The sequence below is a fragment of the Cyprinodon tularosa genome, unplaced genomic scaffold (assembly GCF_016077235.1).
Source record: "Cyprinodon tularosa strain WSP-4 unplaced genomic scaffold, ASM1607723v1 ctg1003, whole genome shotgun sequence".
NCBI lineage: Eukaryota > Metazoa > Chordata > Actinopteri > Cyprinodontiformes > Cyprinodontidae > Cyprinodon > Cyprinodon tularosa.
The window spans coordinates 70,486-90,889 of NW_024037787.1; the positions used below are offsets into that span (position 1 = coordinate 70,486).

At 42.8% G+C, this 20,404-nt stretch overlaps 1 protein-coding gene across 1 annotated transcript; it reads right to left on the bottom strand.

The window, feature by feature from the left end:
* Window positions 1-425: 425 nt before the first annotated feature.
* On the bottom strand, window positions 426-19,791 carry lrrc3b (leucine rich repeat containing 3B). Its single transcript, XM_038276287.1, has 2 exons — window positions 19,439-19,791; window positions 426-2,521 (listed from the first exon to the last, which is right to left on the bottom strand). The coding sequence occupies exon 2, from the start codon at window positions 2,438-2,440 to the stop codon at window positions 1,601-1,603; it is 840 nt and encodes a 279-aa protein (XP_038132215.1). The 5' UTR covers window positions 2,441-2,521; window positions 19,439-19,791; the 3' UTR covers window positions 426-1,600.
* Window positions 19,792-20,404: the final 613 nt, after the last annotated feature.

Genomic DNA, 20,404 nt, shown 5'->3' on the forward strand with positions numbered 1-20,404 from the left:
TTTTTCATCAGCAGGTTTTAAAACTCTTTGTTCCACCTAAAATATATTAATCTCAGTAATCTACAGAATACTAATCTCAGTGCTTCCCACCACTACTTAGAACCGAAGAAGCCTATTGGATGAGAGGACAGACGTGTTGTAGAAAACTTCACGTCCAGTTGCCTAGACTGAAGCTTGACCATGACCTGGATGACTGAGGATCTTCACAGATATCATAGAATATGAGCATAGAATGGAAAACCCTTCGTTATCCTTGTAATTACATTGTATAACATTGGAAATCAGGCTTCAGTTTAATTCAAGAGCAGATGAACAGGCTTACTGATGGGAATCAGTCTGGGAAGAGTTACAGACACTGTGGGAACTTCAGAGAACCCATGAGGGAACGTATGGAAAGGTGAAGAACGTTCCCAGGAGTGTCTGCCGCCCTGAGAGGAATTTCTGAAGGAGAACATCAGACCATCACCCGGGGACTGAATGAAGATCGTGGAGAAGCAGAGTCAAAAGCCCAAATCTGACTCTGAACAACCTCAGCTAAAACTAAGTCTGCGTTTTCCACCATGTCCCTGAACGCCACAGACTCCCTGCTGCAGCATGGCTGGCTGCTCCACTGACGGCGGATGCTCTGGTTTTTCTGTCCTACCTTCAGTGTTCTATGACGCGGTCAGTCATGCATCCACGTTGACTGCTGTTTATTTCAGGGGATCTTTATCGAACACAACTATTAACAGTGATTAGTTCCCTAAACATGGATCTGCTCTGCGACGTCTGCTTCTCCCTGCAGGTTGCTTTGGTGTCCTGAGACTGAATCTGTCAGTGTGAATCTGTGTGAATGTTGCCGAATTGCAGAAATAAACCCAACTGAGACGCTGTGGGATGATCTTAATCAGGCAGGTCATCCCGAAAATATGTTCAAATGAAAAGATTGGTGCAAAGCAGAGATGTTCACCACTCTGCAGTGATTTTAGATCGCTGGTTGAAGCCGGTTTAAATAGCTTCAACGCATTAAATGATAACTTAAAGCTTTTTGTATTAATGCTGGAAGAACAGAAATATTATGTGACACAAAAAGTCTAATCTGTAAGAAGGCAAAGCATCACAGCATCTGTTTCACATCAGAACTACGTCCGCTGTCCATGAAAAACACAAACACCAACTAAAGCATTCCGTCTTCTCTCTCTGGCAGGAATCTGCTTGGTAAGGTTTAGGATTTTACTAGTTAAAAGTAGTGAATTAAGGATAGAAACTTTTTAAAACACTGTGTTGCTCAAACATAAACTGTTTTTAAGTTTCTCTTCTGGTTTAATAACTAAACGTTTTCATTTCCCAAATATTTCCAGTCATCATTTAAAAAGCGTTTCGCTGTTTGAACCTGAGATTTTCAGAACGCTGTGGTTTGAAGATGCTGCGGTCCGTACTTCATTTCTCGCCTGATTTCACTTCAAACACAAACTCAGCCTGTTAAAGACGTACAACGATAGTTCAGACCTCTGGATGCCAACAGAGGCGAAGACTTAAACCAGTAGTCTATATAAATGTGGGTCCTGTAGCGTAAACATTTCACGGAGTCCGACGGAGCGTCACGGCAACGCTGCTGCTGTCAGGCAACAGTGCTTATGTCATCAGCATCATCGGGTTTCTTGGGCTTGCTTGGGAGAGACTTGAGGTACTCCAGGTGACGGCGGGCGTCCTCCTGGTTCTGACGGACGTAGTAAACCACGTACGATATGACCATGGCGAACCAACCGAACATGGTGACCAGCATGGCGTAGTCTGTGGTCCTTTTGGCCAGGTTACAGAGGTCAGTGTCCACAGCCAAGAAGGGCCGGCCCTCCTGATCCAGAAGCTCTGAGCTCCTGCAGAGGAGCCTGGCAGCGGCCTCGTGGTTGTGAGCCATTCCGCCGATGGCCTGCTGAAGGGCGCAGTCACAGTGCCAGGGGTTATCGTCCACGATGATGCGGGCCTTCAGCCGGGCGAAAGCATCCCTGTGAACGCTAGTGATGCGGTTGTGGGAAAGGTCCAGCACCTGCAGGGTCCCCTCTATGCCACTGAAGGAACCCTCCCCTAAAGTTTCCACCGCATTATAGGAGAGGTTAAGCTCCCTCAGCAGACGCAGCCCCCGGAAGGCTTGGTCAGGCACAGCGCCTATTTGGTTGTGTTCCAGCCGCAGGAGGACGGTGTCCATGGGCAGGTTGGGGGGAATCTCTTTGAGGCGGGACTGGCTGCAGGTGACGTTGAGGCCGTGGAGGTGGGGGTCGCGCAGACAGCTGCAGCCTTTGGGACACATGCTGGCCGAGGGGAAGCACAGGGCCATGAGGACGAGGCTCTGAAGCAGCAGGCACATGGGGATGGAGCGCGACAGCCACAAGTCCAGCAGATTCATACTGACCAGCTTCCAGCAGCATCCCGCCTGGGGCCGCCACCGATCCTCTACACACATGACATGGTGGCTGCTGGGCCGCACGCTCCTCGCACCACAGAGGCTGCTGGGTGGAGGGATCTGATCATGCTGGGCTGAGACCTGGAAGGAAACAAGCAGAAAATCAATCCTGTTCTGGAAACGTCAGACGTCACTGCCTTTAGAAACATGTTGGTTACCGATGAATAAAGCAGATAGAAACCAGAGTTTGACAAACGCCTCCTATCTCTTAATAATCTCATCTTTTTACACTAAAAACAGGAAAAATGAGCATTTTGTTTAACTTTCTGTGACTGAGGTGGAAAAGGACAGCAGACGTAACATAAAGCAGAATCTGTGCCGAGTGTGAAGCTGTGGGACCCCTAGAGACTCCATGTTTCTGGGCATGAAGGAACAAACAGGAATGGAAATAATGATCTCTGGATGCTTCAACCGATCAACTCACAGAAAAAAGGATTCATTTCCTCATGTAACCTCAAAGACATCAGTGTTTGATTTTTCAACAAGATATGAAAGGGATTAAAACCAATGACAGTAGAATATACATTCAATAATAGATTTCATAAGAGAAATATAATATATTTTAGAGTAGAAAAACTATTTTAGTGGAATAAAACATGTTAAAGTATCAAAAACTTTTACTTTAAGATCTGAGTTTTCTGACCTTTCTTAGCATGAGTTCCCCTCAGTCAGAAATAGTGATGACCGTACAACAACTCAATATGAAATAAAATTTAATTTCATCTTTATTCATCTTAGGCATTTTATTCTTTCTATCTCAAATAAAAACAACATAAATATGTTGCCTGGAAGTTAGTAAGGAATCACAATAAATACAAAATAAAATCATATCCTGTATTTATAAAACTGGAGCCCCTCTGAGTAACTCTCTTAATCAAATTTAAACTTGATGGATTGGGAACAAAAATTAGTCAGAATGACTTAATTAGTTTTTGATTGATTGATTGATTGATTGATTGATTGATTGATTGATTGATTGATTAATTTAATTGACCACAAAGTGGAGAAATGTACTCGTTCCATCAGCTCAAATAGTTTCTTTTTAGTAGGATCATTAAACAGGGTTACTGCACAGGGTGTTAACATGGGTATATATATATATATATATATATATATATATATACATAGATGGATATTTATATTTATATATATAGTCATCGCACTGGGTGTCAAATATAATGAAACAGGTTATTGCACATGGTATCGAAGAGTAGTTGGACATTATAGATTGTACTAGTTTGATTTGATCCAGACACCTGAGCTGCTTTAATGAGCTCTGATAGCTCAGTGTGAAAACCAGCTGATCCCAGGCTGTTCTCTACATCCAGTCTGTTCCTCTGCTTGGTTTGGATGTTTGTCACAGCTTAAGGTGAACTCAAAGAATAAATCACTGTTTGGTTTATAAAAGCTTGTTTAATTTTTAATTGGTCCCTCAAAACCATGAAGAGATCCCAGCCCTATTTTAATTTAGTACCTAATAAATAATGTATTTTCAGGTACCCCTAGCAATGCTCTCGCAGACCACTAGGGGTACGAGTACCCCAGGTTGGGATTCACTGCATTAGGAATTATGAATATGAATTTATAAGGGGAATATAAATTCACTGGAGGGAGCTACTGCTGCTGTTGGTGAGACGTATCATGTTCACTTCCTGTTTGGACCAGTGAGCAGTGTTATAGCTGTACAGTTTATCTCCGTCTGAATTAATTTCTTATTTTTCTGTGATATCTCTGTATCTCAGTAACTCTAACTGACCAGAACCACTTTAAAACATACCGCATTCTGCTGCACTTTTCTACTGTTACTACTTTTCTACTTGTCAGTTTCACACGGTTTTATTTCTGATAGTAAGGAGTAGCTAGCCTAGGCTAGCGCTAGCTTAGCATTGCTATGGCTTCTCTCTCTCCCTCCCCTGACTCTTTTCCAACTCTTCCTTCTTCCTCTCCTCTCTCCTGCTCTCCGTGTCAGATGTTCAGTTATTCCTCTGCCTCCTTTAGTGATAATGGGATGTGTAATAAGTGTAGTATTTTAGTAGCTTTGGAGGCGAGGGTGTCAGAGTTAGAATCCAGGCTTCAGGCTGTTGAACATCCAGGAGTTAAAGTAGGCCCCCCACGTAGCTGTCCTCCAAAAGTGCCTGAGCAGCCAGGCGATTGGGTAACTGTACGCAGAAAGCGTAGTCACGGATCTCTGCACACTGGTCACCACCAACCCGTTCACGTTTCTATGCTAATCATACAACCGCTGGTTGTCTAGGTGGTGTCCTGAAAACAACGTGGGCTACATTAATAATTGGCAATCCTTTTGGGGAAAGCCTGGTCTGATTCGGAGAGACGGCATCCATCCCACTTTGGATGGTGCAGCTCTTCTTTCTAGAAATCTGGCCACATTTATTAGTCCTCCAAAACTCTGACCCCCCAGGGTGCAGACCAGGAAGCAGAGTTTTAGTTTAACACACATCTCTGCAGCTTCTCTACTGTTACCCACTCTTTACTCCATCCAGACAGTGTCTTGCCCACGACCAAAATCTAATTAATTAGAAAAGATTCCCAAAGGAGTAAATCATGATAATCTAATTAAAATCAAAATAACTCCAATTGGGGGAAAAGTTAAAACAATTAAATGCGGTCTGTTTAACATGAGATCTCTTTCCTCTAAAAGTCTACTAGTTAATGACTTGATTTGTGATAATCACATTGACTTGTGTTGCCTTACAGAAACCTGGCTGCAGCAAGAGGATTATGTGAGCATAAATGAGGCAACTCCTTCAAGCTATTTAAATTTTCACATCCCCAGATCCAAAGTATGAAGATGAGAATGCGTGGGACTATTCACATTTTGAACAAAGCCAATAGTGTCTAAGATAGCATTAAAGGCTGCTCTTAAGCTATCGCCTTCAATGTCAGCATGGATGTTAAAATCTCCCACTATGATGACCCTGTCAGTATTTAATACCAAATCAGAAAGGAACTCTGAAAACTCATCTACAAATTCAGAGTAAGGACCTGGTGGACGATACAAAGTTACAAAAAGAAGAGGTTTTCTTGCCTTGAAATTTGGATCAGGGAAATTAAGGGTTAAATGTTCAAAAGAGTTGTAGGTATTAACTGTTTTAGGAGTAATCAGGAGGTCAGACTGAAAGATTATATATATATATGTATATCATTTCTAAAGGAGGAAATGCATTAAGGAGTACCCTGGGCCATGAATAGGCTAGAGCATCTACTCCTAGTGGAGCATCCTGATTTGTTATGGAAAAGAAGAGAGGAGAGTAGGAGTTGGTCCTGCATGGTGAAGAAAAGATCCACTGCAGCTCTCCCAACGGACAACTTACGGACGGACCGACCGACAGACCGACGGACGGACGGATGGATGGTCAATGTAAATTATTAGTGTTCACTGACTGAATCATTCTGAATTTGAATGTGGAAAACAATTTTAACTGGTTAAGAAAATGCATCTGTTTCAAAGATGACATTTAATCAAGACGTTTTACTCAAATTCTAAAAATGATCGCAGTAAATACAGAAATGGGCTCCTAACAATAATCCCGCCCACCTCTGACCAAACTAGCATGACTTTTATGGGTTTGAGATAAGGTCAAAGCAGAGCTGCAGTCTGCAGGTTGCTGCTGCTCCTCCTGAGGGATTGCTGCTAGCTGTATATTATGATCCACTCTAGGTCCACAAGAAGCCTTAGAAGAATATGACAGGTTGCTTCAACCACCGCCTGAAACCATCTGGGACCAACGTTCCTCATGACTGTCTACTGGTGGCTTTGGCTGATGTGTATTTTAAAATCTGAAGAACATCACTCAGTGTAAAGTTCTGACAGCCCATAAAATCCATGTTGACATTTTCCAGAGTGGACTGAAGTGACTGACGCTGTCAGCATTACAACCAGTGCTGCTATAAAAAGTTCTGCCAAAGGGAATTTGAAGCCATTAGCTTGAAGAGCATCTAAGTTGACAGGAGTCTGCCTCTGAGTAACAGCTCTGTTAGAGAGTAAGGCAGGAAATGCCATGAAGCTTAGACTGCAGCTGACTTACACAGTCATCCTGAGGATCTTTGATTATTACAGATTAATTCAATCCTGTAAGAAAAACAAACAATAAAAGCATTGTTGGAAGAACAAGGCAGCAGGATCAAAATAACAAAAAAAAAACGACTCTTCCTGTTTGATGTTTTCCACCCGGATAAAGACGTGTGAGACTAAAAGATCAGACTCAACTCCTGTCCCAAAGCAACCGTTCACTTCCAATAAATCTGACGGATGAAAAACAATAAACACACAAGCTCCACTAAATGACAAAACTCTTTAAAGAAAAAGTCGCTCATATTCAGAATAAAAACTCCTGAAAGTTCTTTAAATGTGAAATGATTCCATCCTGTTCAATAAATGATCAGTGTTTTTAATTCAGAGTCATTTTCATGTGAATGTGCTTTACTGGAGGCATCCATGTTTGTCAAAGAACACTACTGCCACCTACTGGTTAGTGACATTGTCACGGTGCGGTATCGGCTGTTGATCAAGTCCCAGTGCTGTATCTGGTGTTTGTCACAACGCGCTATTATCCAAGTCATCTTGAAAACATTCTTCGTCCAAATGTTGGCTACATATTACGGGTTTTTTCTCTGGCCAGAAGTTCGATGGCAAATCCTCCCTCTTCAAGTTGGCGATCCAACGACCAACCCGTCCGTGGAGGATCAGGAATCAGAAAGGTGGAATAACTCTTTTATTCACTTTTACCCGATGTATTCCAGCATCCAGCTGCCATGCACGTGGGCATTGTCAGTTTCACTATAGCTCTGGTGAATTTCAATGGTGAAGTCCTCTGGAAATCTTCAATAATTGTTGTTGATTGCAGATGTGTCTAGTAGTTCCCATTGATTTAGCTTGGAAAGCGGGGAGAATGGCGCTAGGCTTACCGCACCGTGACGTCACTGCTGGAAGATGGCAGGGGGGAGGGGCTACTATATTTGGGCAAAAATGGCCGCTCCCAGACTCAGTGATCGAGACGAAAATGATTGTTTTTATTTTTTTACTAATTAACGCTAAATTCATTAAATCACAGCGAACGTATTAGTTTTAGGTATAAATAATGATCCATTGATTATTCCTGGCTGATCTGACTTTTCCTTTAAGGTGGATGACAGAGGCAAAGGATGCAGGACTTCATCCAGCAACTGGAGGGTTGCTGGTGTGAATCCCAGCTCTGGCAGTCAGAGGGTGGCGCTATATACGCAGCCTTGCTCCTGTGAGTGAGCCCCAGGGCAGATGAAGCTTTAGCATAGCTCACCCCCATCAGGGTGTGAAGCTGTGATTAAATGTGGAGTAAATCTCTGTGGAGTTCCTGGACTTGGAAAAAGGAGCAATAAAAGCAAAGAGCAATTCCTGTTTTATCTGCCATTCATCCATTCCTATATTTCACTAAGCTGTCTTGACTTGGATCACATTCCTTCTCCTTTTAATTATTTGTGTATCTTTGCAGACACTTAGAGCTCAGGTCCGCTTCAATAAGCAGGTTTAACAAACTCAGTCTCAAACTCTCCACTCTGGGTTGATCTATCCTGAGGTTGGAAACTTTCATAAATGCTGCTGTGAATAACTTCAATATACTCTAACTATGTCCACTCAGAGTTAAACACATGCATGACAAGTATAAAAAAGGCCTTATCAGTAGATTCTAGAGTTACCACGGCGACAGGCAACAAGCAGGGTTAAACACTGATATAACATTAGTGTTCACGTGTTCCTCAGATGCTCATTACATTTCCATTACCAAGTCTGACCAAGAGTCATTTAGTGGAATCCTGATGTCTATTCGCTGCTAGCTATTTCAAGGAAGGTAAAGAATCATTTAGCTAAAGGTTATTGGTTCTTGATTAAGCAAATCATTTAATAAAACATTATTTGGCCAAATAATGTTTTATTCACCTCATGGATTTGCATTGTGAATTGGTCTGAAAACATTCCAATTTCTCTAAATTAGTGAAAAGCTAATTTGATCAGATCCCAAATTCTTCCAGATAAACTTTGGTTTCAAACACAGAATACATCTTAAGCTGTAATCTGGTTTTCAACCATGTTCCCCTTCCTCTTTGTACATAGAAGTTAGTTTAGGTTAGTTGAGTTTCACTAGTTTTAGTTAATAGTTTTAAACTGAAATATGTTTGACTTGGAGCTGAATGATTTTTGTTAATAAAATCTTATATTTTGAACAGAAGTTGTGGTGAATTTATTCTATGTGCAGAAATAACTGTTTGACCATGATTAGAGCTCGAATCACTCTCATCTATTGTTCTAACACACAGTTAGTAGGAATGTGTGTCATAAATAGTATATAACAGCTGAAATAATAACTGATTAAATAAGATATTTTACCCCCCCTAGAGGGGAGGGCAATAAACATCTTAAAGTATCAGAAATATAAACTCCCAGCTCCCTGGGAATAGAATAGAATATAAATCCACAACATTAATGTAGCATCCAACCTGGATGGGTGTTGAACATAAAATCAAAACACGTTATAAACTGTAGCTTAGCTGATGCTTTCGTTCACCAATAAACAGAACAACAGATGTGGCCCACAAGGTAAATAATCTGCCTGCTATCCTCTAACCTAAGCTGTGAAACGGCCCCTGCTGACGCCGAGTGCTGCGTTCAACAAACTGATCGAAACAAGTGTACTGCAAAAAACCATCTAGAAATAAGAAAAAATGTCTTAAATGAAGTGCATTTATCCTTTATTTGAGCAGGTTAATAAGAGGATTTCTCAATGGAATGAGTATTTTACCTTTAAAATGGACAGTGCAATTGTTTTTCTTATTTTAAATATAAATAGTTTTGTTCCATTGGCAAAGTGTTTTGACGTGGTGCAAAAATAATGCAAAAAGTCCAGTAGATATTTAGTTCCTAGAGCATCCGGCCCGTCAGAGCAATTTATCCGTCCCACAGGAGCCAAAAAGGCAAACATATAATAAAGGGGCTAAAAATGTGAACTAAATGGGAGTAAATGTATAAAAGCAGAGCAATATAGTGTTTATAAATGTTTTCCAAAGTGGCCGAATATGAACGGTTCTACTGCCCTGGATTATTATCCAACAGTGGGTAAAAAATGCTGATATGTGGTTTTATTCAGAGTATTTATTGGGTTCAGATGTAACCACCTCACAGCAGTTTGCTTTTAAATATAAATAAAAAGGTTGAAGAAGTGAGTGTGACCAGCAGGGCCGCCTCCCATCCTCAGCATCCCACTGAGCTGATCTTATCAGTAATCACTTCAAACTATGAATCACAACTCTAACAACGAGCAGGGAACCATAAGGCCGTGCTTAAAATAAAACCTGAGCACCAGCTGGACCTCTAAACAACACCCAACCTTTCAGCTACTAAATCCTCCTTTGCTTTTATCTCCTGCCTCTAAGCTGCTTTCACCCAAAATGTTTGTATCTTCTGACGGGACGAGTTGGCAATCATTAGCGCTTCCTGTCCTTTATTATGCTGCTGCATTTGATCCCCGTTTATTCATCTGATGCACTATGACCTTCACAACATTTTAGTGCACTGCAGGAACTATCTTAAAATGAATACAAAGTTCTTAAAATAAGTGTATTTACCCTTAATTTGAACAGTAAAATAAGATTGTATATTAATAGAACGAGTATTTTACCCCTAAAATAAGATAATTAGATACTTTGCACGTGAAATGTATCTATGCTTCTTTTTCTATGTCTGCTTCTGTCTCCTTGAACCCCAGTGGGCCTCAGCAGATGGCGGCTCCCACTGAGCCTGGTTCTGCTGGAGGTTTCTTCCTGTTCAAAGGGAGTTTTTCCTCTCCACTGTCGCTGAAGAGTCAATGAGTCGATGCAATCAGCTGGTTTTTCTTAGATAGAAAACTTTGAATCAATCTGACTGGATGATCTGGTGAACTGGAAAGTGACCTGAGATGACATGATGTGAATTGGAGCTATAGAAATACACTGAATAGAATTGAAATAAGAAACTGCAGTTGATTTTAAATGTAAATAGTTTTGTTCCATTGAAAAATAGCCTCACCTCCTCAATTCAAGACAAAATGAACTTATTTTAAGAAAAATTACTTACTTAGACTTTCATTTGATGGAGCAAAACTTTCTTCAACTCAACAGCTGCAAAAACTGAAGCCATCCTGGTTGGACCTCCTCAAACCCAATCATCATCCATTACCAGCATCAGTTTTTCTGGTTCTAACATCCCGCTCTCATCATCGTTAGTAATCTTGGTGTAAAAATGGACTTCAAACTCACTTTGAAGTCCATATAAATCACCTATGCCAAACTTCTTTCTACCACCATTCTACATTTCCAAACTCCGCCCCATTCTCTCCTTCCCAGACGCCGAACAGCTGCTTCATGCCTTTATATCCTCCAGACTGGACTATTGCAGCTCACTTCTCATTGGGATCCCTAGAAAGAGTCTGCAGAGGCTTCAGTACATTTAAAACTCTGCAGCTGGGATCCTGATGAGAGTGAAGAAACATGAGCACATTACCCCCGTTCTCCATTCATTACTCTGGCTCTTTAGCTCCACCAGGGTTGAGATAGAGAGCCCCCCCTACCTCTGATCAACCCACAGAACAAAACCAGCTCCCTTCGCTCCACTCATTCCTCCCTCCTCCACATTCCCAGAACCAGACCCAGGACAATGGGAGATAGGGCATTTCATGCTGCTGCCCCACACCTGTGGAATGTCCTCCCCACACCCGGAGGGCGCCTCAATCCACTGAGTGTTTAAAAAAAAGGCCTAAAAAACATTTCTTTTTAGCAAAGCTTTTGGTCCCCTTTAGATTATTTTTTATACTTTTCTCTTTTTACCTGTAGCGCTTTGAGATCTTTTGATGGAATTTGCAGTATGAATTAAATGTATTATTATTATTTATTAATTTTTTGGCAGGTGAAGGGTATGAAAACGATCACTAAAAAAGTCTCATGCTTTCAGTTGTTTCATTGTTCACAGCAGACATAAGATCAAATCTCCGGCTAATTCAGATTCAATTATTATTTTTAACGTTAGAAAAGGTATCATTCCTCTTGTTAGTTTAAATCAAGTGTTTTAATTATTTCAAACCATTAAATTGGTGCAAAAAGTATAAATGTAATCTAGGATGACTCTGTAATGAATTCACCTCTTACTAATGTGTCTGCTCTTTGCATGCCTGTGTACATTCTCAGTCATAGCAACCACAGGTCAGAGGCAACCGGACGTCCATCAATCCAGGAGAACCAGGGGCGGCTAGCTGATTAGCATCTGAGCTAAAAAAGCGCTCCAACTACTGACTGATCTGATGGAGCCGACTGAAATGACAAAGACACCTGGATGGCTGTCACAATGCCCATTAGCCTCTAATTTAAGCCTGTTATCTGGTTGACAATAAAATAAAAACAATAAAAGAAGTTTCTGAGCAGCGCATGTCTCCAGTCGACCATCGAAGGAAACAAAGCAGGATTGAAAATGTTGAGAGCTGGGTCCTCAGCCAGGGCTGGACGGCTCCATCTGATGGTGTAGAAGCAGTTTTATTGTCTTATATCAGATCAGATCAGAATATATCCTTAAACATGGCGCTATACTTACTTAGTAACAAAACAGTACATGTTGAAGTTCAAGAACGAGTCTTAGCAATAATAAAGTCTCTAATGCTGTAGAATATAAATATCTGGCTGGCTTGCCAAATATGGAAGCAGTTGTACTGCGTTATGTAGTCCTGTTTCTGACCTTATGCTAACTTACCAACACAGAGAATGCAGCATGTAAACAGAGAGTCTACATACTGGGAGTCACGTACGAATCTTGGCAAAAACAGGGGGCTTACTGGCTGACTCGCCAGGTCATAAGCTAAGAGATTTCTAGGAAGAGCGTCCAGTCGTGCACGTGCATCCACACAGTGCGATGTGGAAACTATAAAGGCTGGTTCAGATGGACTGAAGGTTGGGGGATAACAGACTTTTTGACGACGCGTTGCTGGATGTATGAAGTGTTTAAGAAAGCTGGATGAATTCGGTTTTGTAATTAAATGTGTCCCCCCTCCGGATAATAGTTGGTGTGAATCGTGGCCTTCTTTCTGTCATAAGAGAATTCTACCAATGAGCTTCCATAATGACTCCGGGCATTTCTAGTCACAGTCAAGCAATGCATCACCAGTGTGGATAAACAATATTGCAAAACATCTGGCAACAGATTTTGCTCCATTGGTTGGAAACACTCCACACCGCATCCAAAACACCACAGACTTTATTGCAAAAGTCCGGCATTTGAAACCTGCACCGAATTAAACCAGGGTTCCTTTCGACGTGAGTCCTTTCTTCATGCTCTATGCCCTAACTGCTAGGCCACTCTATGCCCTAACCGCTAGGCCGCTCTATGCCCTAACCGCTAGGCCGCTCTATGCCCTAACCACTAGGCCGCTCTATGCCCTAACCACTAGGCCACTCTATGCCCTAACCACTAGGCCACTCTATGCCCTAACCACTAGGCCGCTCTATGTCCTAACCACTAGGCCGCTCTATGCCCTAACCACTAGGCCGCTCTATGCCCTAACCTCCAGGCCACTCTATGCCCTAACCACTAGGCCACTCTATGCCCTAACCGCTAGGCCACTCTATGCCTTAACCACTAGGCCACTCTATGCCCTAACCACTAGGCCACTCTATGCCCTAACCACTAGGCCACTCTATGCCCTAACCACTAGGCCACTCTATGCCCTAACCACTAGGCCACTCTATGCCCTAACCACTAGGCCACTCTATGCCCTAACCACTAGGCCACTCTATGCCCTAACCGCTCGGCCAACCTCCAGGCCACTCTATGCCCTAACAGCTAGGCCACTCTATGCCCTAACCACTAGGCCACTCTATGCCCTAACCGCTAGGCCACTCTATGCCCTAACCGCTCGGCCAACCTCCAGGCCACTCTATGCCCTAACAGCTAGGCCACTCTATGCCCTAACCACTAGGCCACTCTATGCCCTAATCGCTAGGCCACTCTATGCCCTAACCGCTCGGCCAACCTCCAGGCCACTCTATGCCCTAACAGCTAGGCCACTCTATGCCCTAATCGCTAGGCCACTCTATGCCCTAACCGCTCGGCCAACCTCCAGGCCACTCTATGCCCTAACAGCTAGGCCACTCTATGCCCTAACCACTAGGCCACTCTATGCCCTAACCGCTCGGCCAACCTCCAGGCCACTCTATGCCCTAACAGCTAGGCCACTCTATGCCCTAACCACTAGGCCACTCTATGCCCTAATCGCTCGGCCAACCTCCAGGCCACTCTATGCCCTAACAGCTAGGCCACTCTATGCCCTAATCGCTAGGCCACTCTATGCCCTAACCGCTCGGCCAACCTCCAGGCCACTCTATGCCCTAACAGCTAGGCCACTCTATGCCCTAACCACTAGGCCACTCTATGCCCTAATCGCTAGGCCACTCTATGCCCTAACCGCTCGGCCAACCTCCAGGCCACTCTATGCCCTAACCACTAGGCCACTCTATGCCCTAACCGCTAGGCCACTCTATGCCCTAACCGCTCGGCCAACCTCCAGGCCACTCTATGCCCTAACAGCTAGGCCACTCTATGCCCTAACCACTAGGCCACTCTATGCCCTAATCGCTAGGCCACTCTATGCCCTAACCGCTCGGCCAACCTCCAGGCCACTCTATGCCCTAACCACTAGGCCACTCTATGCCCTAACCACTAGGCCACTCTATGCCCTAACAGCTAGGCCACTCTATGCCCTAACAGCTAGGCCACTCTATGCCCTAACAGCTAGGCCGCTCTATGCCCTAACCACTAGGCCACTCTATGCCCTAACAGCTAGGCCGCTCTATGCCCTAACCACTAGGCCACTCTATGCCCTAACAGCTAGGCCGCTCTATGCCCTAACCACTAGGCCACTCTATGCCCTAACCACTAGGCCACTCTATGCCCTAACAGCTAGGCCGCTCTATGCCCTAACCACTAGGCCACTCTATGCCCTAACCACTAGGCCACTCTATGCCCTAACAGCTAGGCCGCTCTATGCCCTAACCACTAGGCCACTCTATGCCCTAACCGCTAGGCCGCTCTATGCCCTAACCACTAGGCCGCTCTATGCCCTAACCGCTAGGCCGCTCTATGCCCTAACCGCTAGGCCACTCTATGCCCTAACCACTAGGCCACTCTATGCCCTAACCACTAGGCCACTCTATGCCCTAACCACTAGGCCACTCTATGCCCTAACCACTAGGCCACTCTATGCCCTAACCTCTATGCCCACCCAGATAATGTTGCTTACGGGCCTATTGTTGTGTCGTTACGCCATTGCTCCTATCTTTAGCATTGAAGAGGAGCTACTGCACATGGACAGCTTTTAACCTGAGTCTATAAGGGAAGAATTATAGAAATATGTCACAAATCTGATGACCAACCAAACAGCTTTACTTGTCATTAAAGATTAAGCATTTATCTTGCACATCTAAAAAATATATAAATATATATTGAAATTCTTATCATTTTATTTTTATTTGTTTTTAAATTTTTTAATGATGGTCAATGGGTGAGTGGGGCGGCACCCACTATTGGCCAGCCCCCAATGGTTCAACTAACAATCTCATAACCAAAAAGACAAAGAAATGGAAAATAGAACTATAGAAGTAAAATGAACTGCTTTAATTTTAGCATAAGACTATAAATACAATCAATTTTCGTGGTGCTGATTTAGATATTGTGTTTTTTTTCTCCTTACTGGTGCTGGTGGCCTGACATCCTCCGTAACCCTCTGCCAAACAACGCCTACTGCCTACATGGTTCCTCCCGTCTTGCTCCACTCCGAGATCCTCAGAGCTCGAGTAGTTTTTGTTAATTGATAGAAGCACAATATGAGTTAATGATGTCATTAAAACTCACCATTACTAACACTTTCCAGCCCAAATAATTTCTTTTCATTGCCTCTTCCTACAAACTCGGTTTGTTCTTCTAACAACATCAGTGTCTCTTCCTCCATCCCTGCGATAGGAAGTTTCTCTGGAAGTTGTGAGATTAGCCCTTGGTAGGTTTTGCTACTGGATTTGACCAAAGTTTCAAGCCTTTCAGCAAAAAATAAATAGTTGGATTGAGATGACAAATAGAACCAATAGTTTCTACCAGCTTCAGTCTGTGAGGCAGACAGCCTGTCTACTTTTAAAACTTGTGCTTCTATAGAACCATTTCCATTCCCCTTTTAAAACCGTGCAGAGAACGGTCCGATACTGTTGACAAGTGCTAGTTCTTCAGTAGGGCTCGGCATGGTTCATCTATGACTCAGTTCCCTGATAACAGAGCGCATCAGCAGACCGCATCATCTCCTATTTACAGTCAGCTGACTCATTTCGCTGGTTTTCCAGCGTGTTGGACTTTGCTATTCATAGATCTTTTCACTTGTTCACAACACAAACATCTTCTCAGCTTATTAATAATAAATGGCATCAGAAGAGCGTGGTGTGGCCTGGGATGATGCTGAGACCAAGGTTCTCGGGCGCCGCCATAAGAGGCATGGACCCATGCTAGCGTGATGTGTAAATGGTCGTAAGGAACCAAGCTCAGCGCAGCAAACTGATCGGAGCTCGGTCTGAATTCGGAACGAATCGATTTCAGAGGGTTAATGTAAATGGGGCATATGTCCCTCTTGTATGTCTCCTTGAACTCGCTCAGCCTCAGCAGATGGCCGCTCACCCTGAGCCTGCTTCTGGCTCTGCTGGAGGTTTCTTCCTGTTAAAACTGTGGTTTTCCTCTCCACTGTCACTATATGCATGTTTAGAGTGAAGAATGCTGTAAAGTAAATGACACAATGCAAGTGAATATCTCTTTATGTTGGTCCAGGAGGAGAGAACCCAGCAGGTCAATGACTTCCTTAGGTCTTCCTTAGTTAGATTATGGTAAACAGCGTGTTCTATTGTATGGTGCTTTTTCAAGTAGAGAGATGACCAAAGCTGTCTTGAGTTTTCAACCTTTGTCTGCCATGGATCATTTAGGATGTGGAAATAGTAGCAAGCTTTTGGAAATCGGAGAGAGATTTCCTCCAGGGATTGCACCCGGGGTGGGGATGGTTCTTAATGCTAACTGCACGGGTTCAAAATGTCAAATCCTGCTGCTTTAAAAGAGAAGTCCGGTCAGTGAGGAATAATCAATGGATCATTATTTATACCTAAAACTAACATGTTCAATGTATAATGATTTTAGCGTTAATCAGTGAAAGAATAAAAAGGAGCAGCCATTTTTGCTGAGTTATTCCACCTTTCTGATTCCTGATCCTCCACGGACGGGTTGGTCGTTGGATCGCCAACTTGAAGAGGGAGGATTTGCCATCGAACTTCTGGCCAGAGAAAAAACCCGTAATATGTAGCCAACATTTGGAAGAAGAATGTTTTCAAGATGACTTGGATAATAGCGCGTTGTGACAAACACCAGATACAGCACTGGGACTTGATCAACAGCCGATACCGCACCGTGACAATGTCACTAACCAGTAGGTGGCAGTAGTGTTCTTTGACAAACATGGATGCCTCCAGTAAAGCACATTCACATGAAAATTACTCTGAATTAGAAACACTGATCATTTATTGAACAGGATGGAATCATTTCAGATTTAAAGAACTTTCAGAAGTTTGAATTCTGATTATTAGCAGACTTTTCCTTTAAAGCAACAGGAACGCGGATAGAGGCCCCTCTACCTCTAATCTCAATAATCACTGACTGTTGAGGAAGGCTAGAAAATGGCCGTTACATGATTTCTATTCTGTTTCTAACATTTTAAATAATTTTAGTAAAATAATTTAACTTTATTGAACTCACAATAGATAAAATGGTAAATGGCCTGTACTTATATAGCACCTTTATTCAAGTCAGGAGACTTGACCAAAGCGCTTTACACTACATTCATGGCTACATTGTAGCCACAGCCGCCCTGGGGCTCACTGACAGAAGCAGGGCTGCCGTACACTGGCTTCAACCGCCAATCCTTCGATTTCAGGGCAAACTCCTGCATCCAATGCCACTGTTGCCCTCTCTAAATTCCCTCTCTGCATTTAACCCATCCCCTTAGGGAGCAGTGGGCTGCCATTGTGCAGCTCCCGGGGAGCAGTGTGGGGTTAAGGGTCTTGGGAACCTAGGAGGCAGTGGGGATCGAACCGGGTACTTGCAACCCTCTCAGAGCACCACTCTAACCTCTATGGGGTAAAATGCCAGGAGGGTTGTGGATAAGCAGTCAGGCCTCCTCAGTCTGTCTGACGAACTGCTGCCGACACAATCCAACTCATTTCTCTTTTGACAGGAAAGAAGCTTTGGTTTGGAAATGAACCAGATTATTTTATTCAGTTAATTTGCAAGTTAAGGTGGAAAGCTAAAAGTGTGGAGTAACATTCCCGTTAGAGAACAGGATGGAAACATGAGTGAATAACCTGGTCAATAATTCATTTATAATATTAGCAAAATATTCAAGAAGTGATATTATTTCTTAATATAAGCATAAACACACATTTATATGTTTCTACTAAATTCATTTGTTATAAATCTCCTTTCCTCTTTAATATTTTAATGACTGAATTGAAAAATTGGATTTAAATACGGCTCATCTTCATCATCTCAGGTGGACGGTCGTAAAATTGATCTCTTGAAAAATCTTAAGCTGGAAAGTAAAAAAAAACCTTGAGATAAATCCATAAACCAGCAGACTGCTGTCATCAGTGCTGTTCTCACCAACTATTAAACACAGATGTCACAGAAAACATGATAAAAAATCTGAATCATCACACATTTAGCAGAAGGAATCTGATTTTATTCAAAGCAGCTGGATTATTTCAGCCATTTTTAAATCAAAATAAAGACTAATATTCTTACTGTAGGTCTGCAGAAACATTAAAGCTGTATATGAATTATAACCAAATCCACTAATTAGTTTTCATTTCTGACTCAAGTTTGTTTTAATCTGATATCTTAGCATTTCTGGGGGCTATATATAAATTTGGATTGAATAGTTTTGTGTTGATTATAATTTCTATTTTATGAAAACCCTAAAAATGAATATAGTTGGAGAGTTTTGCAATTGTTTTATGTCCTACCCTGCTAGATGAAACAATTCTGTTAAAGTAACTAAATATTATTGAGTAAATACCAAAAACGGATGGATTATTGTTTTCATCCTGTTTTTGGGGTTTAAGCAAATAGAACTTAATGAAACCAGAATGATTTTCAGCACCTAGAAGCAGCTGCTGATGCTGATCTGCACACATGAATGAAAAGAGGCAGATCAGGTGATGCAGCTTCACCTCATCCAGCAGCAGCAGGGAGGTCTGCTGACGGAGATGCTCCTGATCAAACCTCCAGGTTTAGATAGAAATCTGCTTCTCTGCCCAGCAGGATGCAGCTGCAGCAGGAAGAGGCAGCATGCAGCTGCGCGCGCGCCGAAACAAAACAAATGCCTCTTTAACTGCCGCATGCATGCGATGCATCTGATGATACTCAGCCTCTCTGATGGAGGCGAGATTCATTAAAAAATTACAGGTTTATCAAGATCCTCTCTAAAGCGAGATAAACCTAAATCCTTTTTTTTTTTTTGAAATATTAATTCTAATTTCTTTGTAGAATAAAATCCCAACCCAGAACAGCTTCTTCCTGACATATTTCTATCCCAGCGGATGGATGCTGCTCAGGCTGAGGAGCGAAGTTAAAGATATTAAAATGAGGAAAAGATGAGTCTGAGTTGCATGAGAGGCGGGAGGATGTGGTTTAACTGGCGCTGCTGGATGCTGAGTTGGAAGGAGTGAAAATGCTGCAATGCTCAGATACATTTAAATCCTGTTTTTGCAAAAGGAATCTGCTCCCCAGCGCTGCCATCACGCATCGGGCACGAAACGCCCAAACCAGAGGCTGGAATGCTCCGCAGACAGCAGCCATGCCACGGCTCTGGCTCACACTGACAAACAGAAGCAACAGGCGACATCAGAGCTCACCTGCTGGCAGCCTACACCCGGCCGCCCGGCTGCTGGGGGAGGAAGGTGCTCTTCACAGGAAGGAGCTCACACAGCTTTGCAGGAAGCCTGGTCCTCCAGCTGCTCTGCTCCTCCTCGGTGCGTCTGCATGTTTCACTCCGTTCCTCTCACTATAAATCACCGCAGCGGAGTAAATGGCAGGCAGGGAGGGGTTGGCACCGTGTGACAGAGACGACCTGATCTCCAGGTTTCCCTTCACCACCGAGCAGCCAGCGCCTTCTCCCAGTTAGACCCAGTTCAGCCCAAAGAAGAAGGAACTTAAAGCCCAGATTGATTCTGCAGAGGCTGAGATCAATCAGCAGGGGCGGTTCATGCATCACCGCCGCCCAGGGCAACCCCCCACCACCCATGGAAAAACTGCAGGTCTATGAACTGCCATCACTGTTCCTACAGTTAAAAACAAAAAACATGAAGGAATAAATAGGAATTTATTTCAGACAAATCTTGTCAAATAATAAATGAATCATCCAATTACACACAACAAATTTCAAAACTAACTAAATTAACAGAAACAAAAGGCTGCACCAAAGAAACCTGTCAGTAGAAACAGCTGAAGAAATGACATCGATTAAAGGAAAAGTCGCTCATATTCAGAATTAAAACTCCTGAAAGTCCTTTAAACATTAAATTATTACATCCTGTTCAATAAATGATATTTGGGCAAAAATGGCCGCTCTCAAATTCAGTAATTGCAACGAAAATTATTTTTTTTATTTTTTTACTGATTAACTCTAAATTCATTAAATCACTTTGAACATATTAGTTTTAGGTATAAATAATGATCCATTGATTATTCCTTGTCAAATTGAACTATTTAATTAAATAAAGGCAAGTAAAAGACAAGGGCCTCATTATGAACACTCAAAAATAACGTTATTTTTAATTAAGTTATCCAATACTAATCCTGAAGTAATGTAACTTAAAACT

Bases quoted from the DNA above. Each gene is read 5' to 3' on its own strand.
- lrrc3b (XM_038276287.1), bottom strand. From the start codon at position 2,440: ATGTGTGTAGAGGATCGGTGGCGGCCCCAGGCGGGATGCTGCTGGAAG.